The following is an 18,504-nucleotide window of genomic DNA, read 5'->3' as shown; positions in this document are numbered from 1 at the left end:
CCACTACCGCCATCAGCTTGTTGAAAACCCTCGGGAGGAGTTCCGCCCGAATGGCACAACTCGAAACCAATAATGAGAACATCCAACCGCGAACCTAAGGTACTTTCTGTGCTTGAGATGGACTGGCACATGAAAGTAGGCATCCTGACGGCCCAATTATACCAAACAGTCTTGGAGTTGGAGAGCCTGAAGGATCTGAGAAAGGGTTACCATCTTGAACTTGTCCTTCCTGAGGAACTTGTTCAAGTTTCTTAAGTCCAAGATGGGTCTCAATTCTCCGTCCTTCTTGGGAATGAGAAAGTAGGGGGAATACCAACCATTGTTCCTCTCAGCTACAGGTACTTGTTCGATCATACCTTTCTCTAGCAGGGTTAAAATCTCCTGCACAAGGCGCAGATCTAGAATTTTGACAGAGTTGGTTCCCGGAGGATGATCCGGAGGCCTTTTTAGAAACGGAAGGCAGTAACCTTGAGCTACTGTTTCCAGTGCCCAAGCACTGAAGTAATTCCCTGCCATTCGTTCAGATGCTGAGAGATTCTGACTCCCACCGGGGCCTTGTATGTCAAGGCCTCAGAGTGGCTTAGAGGCAGCTGCAGCAGCGGCTGAGAGTAAAGATGCCGCCGCTGGGGTTGAGGTAGTAAAACCTCCTCTTCCACCACGAGGGAATTTTCTTTGTCCTTTCTGTACGGCCTGTCCTCTTCTTCAACTAGCTGAGGAATAGTAACTGAAAGGACGACCTCTCCAGGAAGATAAGCCCGAATAAGGTTGCCGAATGGAGGCACTAAGGGACTTAGCTGCCACCTTGGAGGTCTGCAGCTTCTCCAGGCTTTCATCCACCTTGCTGCCGAACAACCTCAAGCCGTCTAAAGGCATGTTGAGTAGCCTGGCCTGCTTGTCCGGTGCAAACGCCGACTTTCTCAACCACACAAATCTGTGCAGTACCGTGCTTGCATCAATGGATCTGCCAATGCAGTCAGCAGTATCCAATCCTGATTCGAGACTCTCCCATTGCCTCCTTGCCCTTCTTAACTATATTCAGACAACCTTCCCTTTCCTCACCTTCTGGAATATGTTCAGCCGCCATATTAACACAGTCCCACAGGGTATGGGTAAACCTAGCTAGGTTACAGGTGATGTTAGGCAAGATTGTATGCAGTACCCTTTGGCTAACTACAACAACCCTAACCTACAGGTAATAGGAACCCAACCTTTGGCTGTACTACACAGTTTGGTAGTGTGGATGAGCAGCCAGGCTTATCTCAAGAGGGGTCAATGTGAGCTGTAGGGGAGTTACACAGAGATTCACAGTGACAAGTATTCAAATAAACACTTACACACAAGCTTTCTTGAATAACGAATTATTAATTTATCAGTCAGTTAGAATAAGCCTTCTCCAGAAGGGAGCAATATCAAAGCAACACACAAATATACTTCAATACTGTAAACTCAGTTTCTAAATCAGTAAAAACCCTTTTGGGATGGCCCACAGTCATAACCTACACCCTCAGGTGACTTCAATAGCTAGGGTGCCGGGGACATTAATATCTTACTGTTGGCATTTAGAACACTCTTAGAAGTTCGTAAAAGGAAAAGTTTATTAGAACAAATATGATAACACAAATATTCTTAAGCAGACAAATAATTTTGGATCCCCTGAGCAGAGTCATTCAGTATAATAGTTTAAGCCAAGTTCAATGGGCAAAAGTCTTATATAGGATTAAGCACTTTTGTTAGGTAAGTAGAAAAGTCTTTGCACAATGTTTTAGAAGTCTTTGAAGAAAAGAAGAATCAATGTACGGCCACAAGCTGTTTAGGCTTGTGAGTAGTAGAAGATGCAAGCAACTCTAAGAAGTTCTCTCAGACTTTACAGTACTTTTGGATTGAAGAAAAAGTGCAGCAGATGACTCCTGTTCCTGTGCAGCTCTGCAGATCTCACTGTTCCTGGGCCTCAGTTGTGGGGAAAAGAGGGAGGACTTCTGGGGACTCCTGCTCTGCAAAGGGACAGTCCCCGCTCGCAACCGGCAATCTTTCCAACAAGTGGCACTTTAGTGTTTCAGCTCCTCTGGACTACCGCAAATAGCAACACCGTGGTTTCTGTCTCTCAAGATGGACTTTCCTTGCTTCTGGGGTCCCGCACTCTGTTGAAGGGGCTCAGGCTCGATCAGTCCTGCTTTCTGGGAGTCCGGAGGATCGTCCTGGAGCTCTTGGCCAACTTAAAAGCAATGCATACAATCTGGTGTTCCTGTCCCTGGCGTTTCGGTTTCCAGCAGCAACTCTGTGGAAAATCAAACTAGCTCTGAGTGAATATCCAGATGGCTTACTTTGGAATTGTTTGATCCCACCAACTCATCTGTCAATACGAATTTGGAGTTTCAGCACAGCAGCAGTGCTTCACCGGGCAAACCAACCGTCCAGGAGTTGCAGCAGGCGTCCTCTTCAAGTTATTCTTCGGTTCCTTCATCCAGTGGTCGACTGACTTCCAGCCTAAAGCCTCGCCTTTTATTCAGTTTTCTCCCAATCATTCCAGCCTAGCTGTCAGTCACCCAGCAGGGTGGCTGTGCTTGCTGGACAGATAGCCGGCCAATCACAACAGAGTGTATTTGGGTCTCCTAGGAGACCAAGCACATGGAGTTTCAGCCACCTGCCTCACTTCCTGCCCACCCCAGACACCCTGGAGCCAGAGGCGGGCTTCACTCGTGAATCCCACCAAAGGCAAAGAGAACAATGGGACCAAACCTGGTTTGGAGCGCAGACTAAATCTCAAGAAGGACTTTTCCACAAAGAAATGGCGAAAAAAGAAGACCAGGCCATTTTGACAAAAATGGCACCCTTGAGTGCTTAACTGCAGCTGTGAATGCAGCCCGCGGTATACGCACACCACGGTAGTTAAAATGAAACCAGTGCCACCCCACCATACGCCCTCTTCCCGTTTCCCCGTCGCTCCCGACCCGCCCCCCCCTGCTCTCATCGGTCCAAGGACCGTGTCTCCAAGACATATCTGACGCTTCCAGGCTAAGGGCCCTAAGGCCAATGGCGGCTCCAACAGAGGAAGTATCTGCAGCAGAGGCAGGAGAAGCCAGTAGCCTGCCGTCAACCAACCCCAAACAAAATGTGTGGCAAGGATGGGGACTGAAACAATTACTTCATGCTAGAAATCCCTACCACCCTTACTTAAAAGTCTAAAACATTTTATTGTGTTACATCATTCAATCACATACTAAGGGCAACCGATTATTCGTTCTGTAATAGCTCTGCTATATTAAACCTCGTTTCTTGACTGTACTTCCAACAACATTGAGTGTGCCCTAATCAGCGTCACTGTGGTAAAGCTGAACTTAGAAAATGTCCCATTATATAGTCACTGTGCTGAAGTTGAATTTAGAAAGTGTGCCTTGTCGCATCACTGTGTTAAAATTCAACTTTGAAAGTGTTCCTAATAGCATCACTGTGGTAAAGTTTGAATTCAGAAATTGCTCGAAAGAACACTGCGTGTGCCTAACAGCATCGCTGTAGGAACGGATGAAGTGGATGGAACGGATGAAGTGGATGGAACAGGTGGATGGAAAGGACAGAGTGGATGCAGTGGATGTATCTCTTCATCTCCTATATATGCTATGCATATGCTATGTACCTGCATCCCCATGTTATCTGTATCACATGCTTACCCCTATCCATACTGTCGCTTTATAAACTACTGACTTGAACTGCGGTTCCCGAGGGCGTTCAACCTAGCAGCGCTTAGAGGTCATACCAATGTTACATAAGGCACTATATAAATGCCAACATAACATACGCATACCGCTATGTACGCCCCCTGTCCTGCTCTCGTGCTTGGTCACTGATAACCGCTGCTTACTCTGTCCTATACACCATCATTCAACTAGAACACAGCTATACTATGACACATTTGGCCTAGCTGTTCTCATACTAACATGACCCCACAAACACCTCATCATCCTAATAAAACACAGCTAGCTGAGCACATACCGGCTAGTAATGCTTGCAGAAAGCTGAGGTAGAGGCCCACGTGGCCGCCCTGCTTATGACTTGCCAAGGGCATGGCGCTGGAATGTGATGGCCATTGCCTTGCCCCGACTGCGTGGGCATGCATGTTGGCCGGGAGCGGCTTGTGCTGGCCCTCATACGCTTCTTTGATGGCAGAGACCACCAAGCGGGATATGGAGGCCTTAGAGGCCCGATAGCCTGGCCTCGAGCTTCCGAAAGTGACAAACAGGGCGTCCGACTTGCGGAAGCCCTTGGTCCTGTCCAAGTAGAATTGTGGGGCATGCCTGACATCCAGGCAGTGCAGCACTCTGTGCTTCCTCTTTGGGATCGGGAAAGAACGTAGGAAGGACCATTTCTTTGTTCAAGTGAAATACAGATGGAACCTTGGGCAGGAATGCCGGGTGCGTCCACAGGACTACCTTGTCCTTGTGAAAGGTGGTGGTATATGGTTCAGAGGCTACCAGCGCATGGATCTCGCTGACTCTGCGAGCCGAGGTACGGATTGTCTAGTAGGGCTGTCTTGATGGTGACCAGCTGAATGTCCACGGACACCATTGGGTGCGGTCTCTTGTCGGGCGGGTAGAGCCTAGCGAGACCAGTCAGATGTGCGACGATAGGGTTGGAGGAGGAAATAATACCTTCCTCAGAGTTCCTGGAAGCCCCAATGGCTGCATGGTATGTCCACCTGTACGCCGAAATGAGCGAGGTGTGCCGAAAAGGAGAGCACGTTGTCCAAATTGCAGGCCAAGGGGTCAATTCCCATTGAGTCTGCCCAGTGGCAGAATCTGGTCCATTTGCTCTTGTACTGGGCCCTGGTGGCTTTGCTCCTGGCGCCCTGTATGATCTCCAGATTGGCTTGTGAGAGGCTAAGGTGCCGAAGCGTTACCTGCTCAGGTACCAAGCTGTGAGGGCTAGTTTCCCTGGCACGGGGTGGATGATTCTGCCACCTTGCTGTGCCAGAAGATGTGCTGGGCCCATCCGAAGGTGTATAGGGGGCACCTCCGAGAAGCTGAGGAGCCCCCGAAAACCATGGCCTGGCCGGCTACCTTGGAGCAATCAGAATGATGAAGAGTCGGTGAGACTCCTTGATCTGGCAAATTACCCTGTGAATCAGGGGAGGGGGAGGAAGGGTGTATGCCTTCATGCCGGTCCACTGGAGGTGAAGCGCGTCGCCCAGAAAGCTGGGGCCCTGACTGCCAGGATGCAAACTGGGGACACTTCTTGTTGTGCCAGGTGGCAAAGAGATCGACTTGGGGGTGAACCCCACCTGTTGAAGATCTCCTGAATACCGAGGGTATTTAGATGCCACTCGTAATTGTCAGCTCCCGGCCTGCTGAGCCTGTCCGCCTCCAGGTTGGAGTCCCCCGGGAGGTGGACTCCCGAGAGGTAATGTCGTTTTCCAGGGCCCATTCTCACATGCTGATCGCCAGTCTGCACAGAGGAGGGGATCTTGTGACTCCATACTTGTTGACATAGCACATGCTGGTCGAGTTGTCAGTCTGGATGTGGTAGGAATGCTCTGAGCGCTAGCCAGATGGCGTTCAGCTCCAACCAATTGATGTGGTATTCCTGCTCCTGTCGAGTCCAGGTGCTGTGGACCGAGAGATTGTCCAGGGTGGATCCCCAGCCCTCGAGAGAGGAGTCTGTGGTGATGGTGGCCTGCGGAGAGTGCGGCCGAAAGGGCTTGCCTGCCTGTATGTTGCAGTCCATGGACCACCAGGTTAGGTCCGGGTGGAGAGATGGAGGAACGTTGATCTCGGATTGCGAGCGCCACTCCCGATTCCATGATGCTGCAAAGTGCAGCTGAATCCTTCTCATTCTTAGTCTCGTGTGCGGCATGGCTAACAGGACAGCCGGTAATAGACCCAGGAGATGTTGGTACCACCATGCCAAGGTCACCTCTCTGCTGATGAAGTGGGCGGTGTAGGCTGCAGCTGTGACTTCTTGAGGTTGAGCGAGAAGCCCAGATTGTGCAGTGTGTTCACAAGGGCATGGGAAGATTGGCGAACAGCTTCCGGAGATGTAGCCCTGATGAGCCAGTCGTCGAGGTATGGGTAGATGTGGAGGCCCTGTGCTCTGAGGAGGGCCGCCACAGCGTTCATGAGTCTGGTAAAGACCCTGAGGGTCAAGTTAAGGCCAAATGGAAGGACTTTGTATTGGAAATGATAGCCCATGTAGGTACGCGTCCTTCAGGTCCAGGGAGCACATCCAGGCTCCCTTGGCCAATGTCTCTGCTATAAAAGCTGGCATAACCATCTTGAATTTTTGCAGGGGTAGGGAGAGGTTGTGGGTGGAAAGGTCCAGCACAACTCTCACGGCCGCCTGGTGGTTCTTCTGAATGGTGAAAATCCTGGAATAGAAGCCAAAGCCTCGCTGGGACTTCCTCCACTGCCTGGCTCTCGACGAGCGACGGATCTCTGACAAAAGAGTTGCTGCCCAAACCTGTGGGGGTGGAGGGGTGGAGGGAGGAGAGGCTGGGATAGGAAGGCGGTGGTACCCCGTAAATACTACGGAGAGGATCCAGGGGTCTGCAAAATTCTGGCGCCAGAATTGAGCATGGAGAGCAAGCCTGCCCCCCACCGGAGACACGTGGACCCGAAGGGGCACGTCATGCCTTCTTTACCTCTGAGGCTGACGCTGAGGAGGGGGACTGGGAAAAGCCCTTACTCCCCTCCACAACACCCCCTTTTTGTTGTTTGCGCTGGTTCCGAGACACCAAGTGGTCCGGCTGCCTGCATATGCGTTCCTCAAAGCCGCGGACCCTCCATATGTACAACCCTTTTCCGAGCGCTGCTGAGATTGGGTTTACAATTTGGGTGTGGTCTTTGTAAGAATGGAAAAAGACTTTGCCGTTTGTGAGCTGTTCTTTTTGTCCGTAGAGGAGTGGAAGAGGACCCCCCTCGAACGGTAGATCTAGAATGTGCTCCTGGACATCCGGGTTGAATTTTTTTGCCCGTAGCCAGGCTGTTCTCCTCATGTCCGTGGCAATGCAGATGGCACGGCCTGAGGTATCGATATGAACCACTGTGGATTCCATGAGGTCATGCGCCACAAGCTTGGCTTCCACTAGCCCCGCCTTAGAGCGTGATTGGCACTGGGTGGGGAGTTCACGGAGGAAGTCCGCAATTTTCCACCATAACCGTTGGTTGGTGGCAGGCAGCATGGCATCTGCGTTGGCCTGACGCAGGTGCAATGAGGCGGAGTAGATTTTCTTGCCGTACGCCTCCAAGATCATCTTCATATGTCGACTTCCACAATTCAAACCTAAGATATCTAATGGTTTTTGCCTTCGATAGAGCTGTTTGATCAAGAAGTGCTCTACTCCTTTGTTGTGCTTGATTTCGTACTTTCATTGTCCACAAGACAACACTCACGTACTAACCCCACCATAGTTCTTACTCTGCTATATCAGACTTCCTGTCTGGTTCTGTTGATTTATTGATGTTTATTTACAATTTGTGTGAAGTTTCATTTTTTCTTCTTTTTTCTCTATTTAAACAAAGACATTTTATATAGTTTTTAGTGAAATTTAATAATAAAATTGATTTTGTGACTTTATAGTGGTTGTGGTTTTTTGTCCTCTGTTATTGGACTGCGGCTACATTCCCCTCATAAACTTTAAGCCACTCTTATACACACATGCCTTTACCTGGTGTTTTAGTTGCTTTTTCTTCTGTTGATGGCACATTGTTCACCTGATTGTGGCATTAAGAGACGTGGTCACTGCCTTCCCTTTTCGTTCCTTCACGCTTCCTTTGATCCCGGAAGGTGGTGTTCCCATAAATAGGATCTCCCCCAACTCTCAATCCGCGCGTGGATTTACGTGACCAAAGCCAAACCTAGGAGCGCTGGTGAATTCGGCCCGTTCCTTTTGACGCAGAAAAGGGAACTGAGGTGTGGCGCCAGAGGGCGGAGTCAGGGCAGTGTATGCTCCATGGGCCGCGCCCCTGCGTGTCTCTAAATTTAAAAGGGAAGGAGGTTTCTTCTGGTGAAAAAGATTGTCTCCCGTCTCTTGGGAGGGACGCCCATACAGTATGGAGGAAAGGGGATGGGAGTAACGGAGAACAACATTTTTTACATGAGAATCTAGACAAAGGGGATTCTAGGTATCCCCTCCAGCACCCTATTGTAAGATAGTGTGTGCTGGGTTTAGAAAGTTACAAATGTAAGTAAAGTCAATTTCACTTAACTGTTCTTGGAAACAGTAGTTTCACCAAGAGAAGGTATTTAAACCTTTGGGAAATCTAAGAGACTCCCCTGTGCCACTGCACTGAGGGTGCTGTGTGTCACAATGTAAAGATGATGCCTATGGAGTCTGTCAGACTCCAAACTCAAAAGAAACACAGTCAAAATCACAGAAAAATACATAGGAGTGGGGAAAAAGCCCTCACCCTCTCCAGGTCCAGCAAAGAGAGCTGGGGGTCTCTGAGGTAGAAGGGAATTAGCACATTTCTGGGAATTCTCCCTAACAGACTTTATTGAGAGATTTTAAAGTGCTCACATGCTCTGAGAACCCGTTAACCTTTTTCCTTCCTCTAACCTTTCATTTCGACCGACCTCAGAATTTACAAAATGCAAAAGTGATATATAAATGCCATTACTGTTATTGAAGTGCCCCCAGGGTGTAGGAAGTGCATATGAAGCATCTCTAAAGAGTATCTACTTACTTTGCCTTGATTCTGAGGAGGTATTTTGGAGTGTATTTTGCATTGTTGCACATTGCCCTTTTTAAAGAATGCTCATTTAAAACTGACTGTTAAATAATTATTTTACCAGAAAACCTTGAGTTAAGTGCTATTTGTATATTTGTATTGGTGAATTTCGATGCTACAGCTCACTTTTACCCCTCTTGAGATAAGTCTGGCTGCTCAGTCACACTACCAACTTGTGTAGTACAGACCTATACCAATAGGTGGGTTACCCAATACCAAGAGGACAAGGCTGGTGTAGTCTCCCCCAGGGTTACATCAATTCTTGCCTAACAGCCACTCACTCAGGATGTAAAAATCAAAACCGTCCAGAGTCCAGAAAAGTGCTGATGGTCTCTCAGGTTAAAGGGAATTAGCACAGAAACTGAAAATTCTCCCCAACATCTCTTAAACATAAACAGCACTTATGTCAACTTCTAACGATTGCATTCAACTGTGTAATACGAGTTCCTTTTTCAATATACTTGTGAAGGCTTCTTTTGGGTTACTGGCAATAGCGGTTCCTATCCACAAGCCTTCTCCACTCTTTAATGATTTTGGTTATTGCTTTGCGATTACCATGCCTTATCCTTGAGATCGATAATAGGACTGTGGTAAAAAACCAACAGCATGCCGCCATCTTTGATAACAGACAACAGTTTACAGTGAGTTAGCTACTCATTTGTTTTCATTGGTGGTTACTGTAGATGTGGCAGCATGCCCTTCCCGCTTTCATTTCTTAATGTTCTTTTGTGTCATGTTTCAATGACTGGCATGAAGTCTTGCACATCAATGCAGTGATTTGTTTCACAAGTCAGCATTATGTCATGTTCTGATAACATGACAAACACAAAAATGTGCATGTGCAACACCCACGCACTCCTTTGTATGCACAACATCAATTCAATTGTACTGAAAGGGAAGAAAAGTGAATAATTGAGGCCTACAAGCCAAATATTCAGTTTGCATTAAGATCAATGTCATAATAGACTAAGGCACATCAATAGGACCACTGGCACAAACGCAGTAGAAATGCCAGACATTAAATAATTTCAATGAGCCTAGAAACTGGCCCTGGGATCAATCTCCCAGGTATGCATTTTGCACGTACAAAGAAGCCAGATAGTGGTACCCAAACAACGGTTTTCCTGGCATAAACAATAGTGTATTTGTTGTCTACTAATTCAGTTCTATGAAGGTTACACTGTTCATTGGACACTGCATGCAAAGAAAACAAGTGCAATGAGTTATGGATAAATGGATGGTGAGGATGGTTCTTACTTGGTAGAGTTCTGTTACCTCAGACAGAGGGACAGGCTCAGTAAAGAGGTTGCTGGTATCCTTCTCCTGGAGTTGCTCCAAAGTTTTACGGAGAAGAATAAGGAAAGGTGTCAACTGCACTTCGAGCGCCACCTGTTGAACTTTGATCTGTGATGGGGATAGACAGGCAGTAAGAGCTTACTCATGCGACTCCTTTATTGTTACCGATTCACAATGGTGCAGACCCCAAGACAAAATATACTGCAATATCAGTAGCGCCAACAACAGGTTCTCCCGAAAATAAGCAGTTATACCAATACACTGAAGATAAGCACATATATTATGAATAAAGTGGTACTAAAACTGTTTAATTTGCGCGTTTGGCTCTCCACGCAAAGGTCCTGCGCTCTATTTGTGCATCACCAACCATCGCATCCAATTCCCTTTATGTTAATTTTTGGCTGTGTTACAGTATATGCTCATTTGGGATTGCAAGGTGGGTGTTGTGAAGGACGACAATTTTCCATTTCTCCATCATCCTGCTCTCCCTCCTTGCCAGTTGCTTGTTAGGTGGCCAAGTTCTTTAGAAGCAGAGGACAGCAGCCATTCATTATCGCATTCATATTGCAGCAGAACCCCTTCAAAGCGCACTCAGAGGAGAGGGGTAGGAGAAGGATTTTCCTGCGATAATCAGAGTAGGGGTCGTAGAAGTAGTGATCACAGTAGAAGTAGTGAAATGATTTATCACAAGCTTTTTACCAATAAACCAGTTTTTGACAGCGGAAAAAAATCAAGGCCATCTCCCTCGTTATTTGGTAAAACACCCTGATCAAAAGATAAGGAGTAATTTCCTAAGGATAAGACTAAATCTTCTACCCACTGGGGAAATCCTGAATATACGCAAGCAGGGGGATACAGCAATCAAACTGTGTAACATCTGTGCTACTGCATCAAACCAGTCGCTCCGCCACTTATTAATGGAGTTTGAAGGGACTTGGCCCCTGAGGTTAGCCAAGTTACAAAGCTCGGTCCAAAGAGAGGATGGTATTCTATCAGAACATATCTGGGACAGAGTGATTTCAGGTCCAGAAGTACTGCTAACAGCAGCAGTGGTGGTGGTTGAAATACTTAAGCCTTTGAATTTCCTCACTTAAGCCCAACGGACATGGCCAGTAACTGGTTCTTTTAGAACGGTGGAACAAAATGAATGCTACATTTGTCTGAGGTCGAAAAACCAAGACTCCAGGCTGCAATGAGGAGGCAGCGTGTAGCCACTAGAGGAAACGGATACTCAGGTTCGTATTGAGTGGAAGTTGATTTTACTAGATTTTAGTTTATGAATTTGTAGTATTGCTTACATTTTTTTGGGAAGTATGTTATTTGTGATTGTGACATTTTGTAAAGGTTTTTTCAACCATATACAAAAAAAATACAAAAAAAAACTAAACCAGTTTCAAGGCGCTGGACAGAACATTAAACAAACAATATGTTATGCGACAGTATCCTAGCAGAGTATCAAAACAGAGAATCAGAACTAAAACATTACAAAGCAGTGCCTACCCAGATACAATTGTACATTATTGTACAATATTAGAAAGAAATGCAGACATATGTGATAATTGGACCACCTTACTCCTAGTCCATAGTCCCCTTTCGTCCATACTTATGGAAGATTTCCAAGCACTCCTTACAGGAACTACGGGTGGATGGAAATACCCCTCACTGAAACAGGTTCTTCAGCACAGCCTGACCAAACTGAGCGTCAGCCCTTGAGCTCATGTCGAGACAATAATGCTTACAGAAAGCAGATGGGGAGGCTCAAGTTGCTGCCCTAGCGATAGACTCCCAGGGGACATATTTCGGAAAAGCAACCGCGGCTGCCTTGCCCCGCACCAGGTGTGCATGAATACCCTTAGGAGATTTCAGCCCTTGGACGGTGAAAGACTCCGTGATGCAAGCGGCGATCCACCGAGAAATAGTTGCCTTAGACGCCTGCTTGCCCCGAGGGTTACCGAAGGTCACAAAAAGTTGAGGACTCCTAAGCTCGGAAGTCCTGCCCAGGTAGAACTTGAGAGCTCTTCGGACATCAAGACAGTGTAGAACCCTCTCAGCCTCAGAGACAGGGTTTGGAAAAAAGACCGGTAGGGAAATAGACTGATTCAGATGGAATTCAGTCACAACCTTCGGCAGAAAGGCCGGGTTCGTCCGAAGGACTACCTCGTCCTTGTGAAAGACCAAGAAAGGATGCTCCACCGACAATGCCTGGAGCTCACTCACTCTCCTTGCTGACGTAACTGCGACCAAAAAGGACACTTTCCAGGACAAGTACTTGAGGTCCACAGTAGCCATTGGTTCAAAGGGTTTATGGCACAGCGCCGTCATGACCACATTTAGGTCCCACGGCGGGTGCGGATTACGAACCGGAGGGTAGAGGCGTGTCAAGCCAGCAAAATGCCTCTTCACCACTGGGTTAGTCAGGGAATAAGAACACTGGTCTGTAGAAAGATAAGCGGAAACCGCTGAGAGATAAGTCCTGCATGACAGAACATGAACCCCTGACTCTGCTAGGGAGGACACGAAGGACAGCACTGTGTCAATCGTGGCCACCCTTGGATCCAACCTCTTCTCCAAACACCAATGACAGAACCTGAGCCATTTACTCCTGTATTGGGATCTGGTCGAGGGTTTCCTTGCTGCCTGGATAATACACGTTATCCGTAGACAAATTCAGATGCTCTAAAGACTTTATCTCAGGCACCATGCCACCCAGCTGAGCGATTGAGGGGAGGGGTGCAACAGCTGCTGTTCCCCTTGGTGAAGAAGATCAGGAGTTACTGATTACCTGATCGGCGGATACACCGACAGGTGTTGAATGAGAACCAAAACCTGGCTGGCCACCCCGGGGATACGAGCAGAAGGGAACAGTTCATTGAATTCTTCAACTTCCAAATTGCCCGGTGAACTAGAGGCAGAGGCGGGAAGGCGTAAGCTCTCATGTTGTGCCATGGAATCTCGAGAGCATCCCCCAGAGAGGAGGCTCCCAGCCCCCCTCTGGAGGCATAATGAGGAAGCTTCTTGTTTACTGCCGTCACAAAGAGATCCACCTACGGTGTGCCCCAACGCGAGAAAATCCATGAGATGACCTCCGCCTTCAACTCCCACTCGTAGCTGACCACTGTCCGCCGGCTGAGGACATCCGCTGTGACATTCAGCTGGCCCGGGATGTGTACTGCAAGCAGCCAGACACCATGAAGCACGGCCCACTCCCATATCTGGGTAGACAGGTCCACGAGGGGGGGGGGGGGGAGACTTCGTACCCCCTTGTTTGTTGATGTAATACATTGACACCACATTGTCCGTGCGTATGCGGACCACCTTGTTGGCAATGAGCGGTCTGAACACCTTGAGCGCCAGAAAGATCGCCAGAAGCTCCAAATGATTTATGTGCAGGAGCTTGTCCTGAGGCGACCAGAGGTCCGAGACCTGAAGAAGATCTAATGTCGCACCCCACCCCAGAAGGGAGGAGTCCATCGTGATCGTCACCATGGGGACCGGGTCCTGAAACCCAGCGCCCACCGAAAGGTTGCTGAGAGATGACCACCAGTCCAGGTCCACTCTCATGGAATCCGGAATCATTATCCGCTTGGAATCCGGGTCCACAGCCTGATGCCAGGAACTCCGAAGAGCCATCTGGGTCCGTCTCATCTTGAGACGAGCAAGAGGAAGAGCCAGCACGCACTAGGCCATGAGGCCCAGAAGCCTCTGGAACCACCAGGCAGACATGCTCTCCGACTGCACAAACATCTGACAAGTGGCTAACAGATCCACCATTCTGTCCCCGGTCAGGTGCACTCTGCAGTTGATCGTGTTCCAGCGAAAACCCAGCAAAATCAGGTCCTGCAAGACCGTCATGGAAGATTTCTGCCAGTTCACTGACAGCCCAAGATGGAACAGGAGCTGAAGGAGAGACTGGAGATTGACCGCTGCTGCTAGCGGACAAGAGCTGCGTAAGAGCCAGTCGACCAAATACGGATACACATGGATACCCTGGAGACGAAGATAGGCCTCAATCACCAACATCATCTTCGTAAAGACACGCAGCGCCGAGCTGAGGCCAAAAGGAAGCACTCGAAACTGGAAGTGCTCCTCTCCCAAAGAGAAGCAGAGATATCTCCTGTGTGGGTTCCAAATCAGGATATGCATGTACGCGTCCTGAAGGTCCACAACGCTGAGCCAATCTGCTGCCTGCAAGTAAGGAGCGTATCTGGCTGGGCGTAATCATCTTGAATTTCTTTTGGGGTAGGAAAAGATTGAACTGGGAAAGGTCTAGAATGGTGCGCAGGCCAGCCTGGTTGGGTTTGGGCACCGTAAACAGCCGGGAGTAGAAGCCCTCCCCTCGCTCCCCGAGGGGAACAGGTTCCACAGCTCTGAGGTCCAGAAGTTTCTGAACCTCGGCTTTGAGGGAGGGCTAGCCCGACAGCTGAAAAGGAGGGTTGCGGGGTGGGGTAGGGGGTAGAGGTAATCGGAAGCCCGCTCGAGCGACTGACGAGACCCATCTGTCTTCTGTGATGGTCTGCCACGCCTCCCAATGAGACGCAATGCGTCCTCCCACCGGGGTCTTGTGCGAGCGCGGAAAATCCTCATTTAGTAGGTTTATCGGTGGCAGTGCCACCTGAAGAGGAGGCTGAAGAGCGGGAGAAAAACCGCGTCCGTTGTTGCCTATGGCGGTTATTCCCCGCAGGGGTATCCACTCTGTGAGATTTGCGGTCGAGGATGCCCCTAAAGCCAGAGGAGGGTTGACTTTGTGACAACGGTCTCTGGATTTTGAAAGGAGCCTTAACCAGGACAAACAATGACTTAGCTGTCATGGTGAGCTCTACATCTGTTGTAGAATGAAAGAGCTCCTTACCATCGAACGGAAGGTCCAACACCTTGTCCTGCACTTCTTTAGAAAATATAGTGGCATGCAGCCACGCTTGCCGTGAGGTATCAACCCCCAGCATAAGGCCCCGAGCCGAGGTGTTTACGTGATGAGCCGCAGCCTCCAGGAGATCCTGGGCCAAGACCCTGGCGTCGGATAGGCCTCCCTTGAAGTATTCCAACTGCTCCACCGGGATGTGCTCCTCAACCTCCGACAGACCTTTCCACATCCGCATGTTAGCTCCTGCTAATATCAACTCAGCATTGGCCTGCCTGAGCTGCAAGTCCGAGTTGGCAAAGATTTTCCTCCCTAGGGAGTCGAGGAGCTTGTCCTCCTTACCCAGGACCTGAGTAGCCGTCGTGGAAGAGGATGCTGCAGGTCTGGATTGCAAAGTCGCCGCAGCCACCACTGTGGAGGAGGGAGGCAGACAAGACGACAGGGCCACCTCGAATGTAGCCTGTACCTCGCGTCAATCTTCTTATAGACAAAAAGTCCCGAGTGTGACTTTTCCCCAGACTCTTCGGACCTCGGCCAGAACATCCTTCTGCAGGAACAGGCCGGTACACTCCAAGGGAGACAGGGTAAACGCCCCAGAAAACACGCTCTCCTGCAGAGCGGGTGCCTCGGGCACCGGAACATCTAAAACTCATGGCCAGTACCCGGTCATGAAAAGCTGTGATAGAGCGGGAAAGGTCCTCGTTGTCCTGATCGCCTTGAGAGTCATCTGACAGGTCAGGATCCTGCTGAGCCGTGTCACTGCACTGCCTTGTCCACTGGGGACAATGGAGGCAAAGGCAGAAGAGCCGGGGAGGCACCACGGGCAAGGGAGGCCCCGACGGAACCACCGGAGGCACGGGTGGAACCGAAGGCGTAGGTGGACATATCTCCCTGAAAAGCATAATCGCTTGAAATTTACCAAAAAAGGCGTCCTCCGGAGACTGTTTCGGAACCTGAGGAGGCCTCTCATGGGGTGGACAAATCCAAGGACGTAGCGGGGGAAGGGTGCCACACCGGCCCCTCCACCGACGTATCCACATAAATCAAAGGTGCCGCCCCCGCGGGCAACAAAACATTGTGCGGAAGAGGCATCCAGGCGTTCCAATCATAAACCGGCTGGTAAGGATGCGCACAAGGGACCTTAGGTTCACCCAAGGGACCAAGCCCTACACCAGAGGCCGATGGCGTAGTTTTAGGGGTAGCACCTAAAATAGCCGCTGCAGTCGTGGCGGGAACGGGCACCATTTTGTCCTCATCTGAGGGAAACTGCGGCACGTGAGCTAGTGAGGCAGGGGTCCCCGTCTATGGATCAGGGGTCTTAATCTTAGCCTTAACATAAGGAACCTCGGCAGAGCCGATACTATGAGGCCTGGAATGTTTTTGTGACATACCAACCGCCAACTGAGCCTTCGAAGGAAGGACCTTGGCACTGCCGGTAAAAGAAGAACTTTGCTTCATTGCCCCCTCAACAGGTCTGGTGTCACCACAAGAGCGGGAACGGAGAGCAACAGCTTTCACCGACAAAGCCTTGACCGGCCTCTCAGAGCTGTTGGTAGCTTTAGCCTCTGAACGAGGGACCTCGGACCCAGGCCCGGTAAAAGCCTTATCTGCGCGGGCCTTGAACATCTGTTCGGTAACAACAAGCCCAGCCAAGGCCTCGGGGTGAACCCCGGTCTTATCTTTGAGGGAAGCCGACAGAGGCCTCAGAGCGAGCTCCGGTACCCTACGACTCAGTAGAACTGGGTCTACAGAGAGCCCCCACAGGAGGGGCCTCGGAGCGTACTCTGGTATTCACTGGCCCCTTACGTAGACCCTCGGAGAAAACTCTGATAGAATTATTAGGCACGAAGGGCACCTCAGGGCGAACCCCGGTGACAGAGCGATCAACGCCCCTCCCGGCTTGAGAGGAACCCGGAAAGGTATCCCCCGGCCGGGGTGCTCTGAAAAGTAAAGAACTTACCGGCCGTTTCTTCTTCTTGTCGAACGCCTGAAAATGTGAAGGAGGAGTATGTCGGAACACCTCCTCTCACCGCTCTAACCGACGTTGAAGTGCCCGGACCGAAAGGGAGTCACAGTAAAAACAGGAGTCCCAACGGTGACCCAGACCCAAACATTCTAAAAAAAGAGGATGGGGATCCGCTCTCACGAAGCGACTGTGACAGGATGAACAATCAGGAAAGTCTAGCTTGAACGACAGACAGACCAGTAAACGAACGCTAGCGAGAGTCAGAGAGGAAAAAAGGGAAGAAAAACTTCCGAGGATGCAAGTGCGTCTGGCCCCGATCGAGCGGAGAAAAGGACTGATGGGCGATGCGCAGGGCAGAGCCAAGCAGCGTGCCGGGCCCCGCGCAAGAAAGAGGGGAAGGACACATTTTTGGAAACAATTTGGATGCTTTTCACAAAGTGCTCCAGTCCCGTCCCACAGGACAGAGAGATGTCCCATAAGTATGGAGGAAAGGGGATGGGACGTAGGAGTAAAATCATAAGGCCCACAATAAGGGGAGTAAGTTAATCATATAAAGGGTAGTGGGACTGTCAGGTTTTCACATTTTGTACATCACATTGGCAAGGGTTCTATGAGAATAGGTGGTTTCAAATATTTTTCCAGGAAACTTAGAAAAGAAGATTTGTTAAAATAGTAAATAAAACCTGGTTAGAGAGTAGAGAATTTCATTTGTAAGTTAAATCTACTTTCCTTAACTAACTTTCATTTAGAAAGATGAAATGCTCCCAAGCCAAGATGATGGAACACTTTCCTAGCAGTGATTGGTTTCATTTTCTGCAGGCAGCACTGTGTTGTCATTTGGAATGTTATTAGCAGTTCTAAACCACCTTTCATTAAAGTATTCATTAGAGTAGGTCGTATATTTCTTAGCTCTGGGTAAATCTAGTAAAAGTTATTTAAACGATATATAGAAACTTAGTTTTTTAGTTTTAGATCATTACAGTTTTTATCAAGAATATGATTGCAGAAATCTACTGTGAAGATTCCAAGAGAAAACCAGGATGCTGAGCTGCAGAGTTGCCCTGCATTGTTGACTAAGACTGAGCTAAGTGAATTTTCGTTTTTTAGGAAAAATACTCAAGACTTTTGAACTAAGACTTCTGGAGAGGTTGTTGTAATTTTACCTTTAAGTAAGAAACTGTATTTCGTATTTCAATTTGAGGATTAAACAAGAGTTTTAAATCGAAGGAAAGATACATGAAGAAGGATTCTACATTTATTTTGTGTAAATACCAACTGAATTAATAAGGCGTGCGGATCGTAATCGCCGTAGAACTAATGTAAAATAACCCACCTTGACCCTAAAAACTAACAGAATAGTTGTATCGATATTAGTTTTTTGACGCGTATAGCGCGGATTAAAAAAAAGGACTTTTGTACGTCGCGAGTGCGTCGCGGCCATTTTGTGGATTGTTTGCCATCCTTTTTATCCTGCATAGCGCGTCTAAATGAGCGAATACAGAAAGGTGTCATCTCCATACCACGCAAGCGTATGTTCATTATAGCAGCTGATGAAGTGAGTGTCTTCTGACAAGTTTTATTAAGACATTGTTTTTGAACTACACGCAATATTTTTCGTGGAAACAACATTATCAGAATATAATTAAAAGTCTACAAGTACAGAGAAA

At 48.7% G+C, this 18,504-nt stretch overlaps 1 protein-coding gene across 5 annotated transcripts in view; it reads right to left on the bottom strand.

Moving 5' to 3' along the window:
* Window positions 1–18,504, bottom strand: part of BRPF1 (bromodomain and PHD finger containing 1) — a 551,318-nt gene that overhangs the window by 260,206 nt on the left and 272,608 nt on the right. For all 5 annotated transcript variants that reach the window (XM_069643245.1, XM_069643247.1, XM_069643248.1 and 2 more), the window contains one exon: window positions 9,975–10,121. In XM_069643245.1, the coding sequence (XP_069499346.1) occupies window positions 9,975–10,121 (147 nt within the window). The remainder of the gene's footprint in view (window positions 1–9,974; window positions 10,122–18,504) is intronic.

The sequence above is a fragment of the Ambystoma mexicanum genome, chromosome 2p, assembly GCF_040938575.1.
Source record: "Ambystoma mexicanum isolate Mex_15411 chromosome 2p, UKY_AmexF1_1, whole genome shotgun sequence".
NCBI lineage: Eukaryota > Metazoa > Chordata > Amphibia > Caudata > Ambystomatidae > Ambystoma > Ambystoma mexicanum.
The sequence above is the reverse complement of the archived record's forward strand: the minus strand, read 5'-3'. Positions and strand labels throughout refer to the sequence as shown.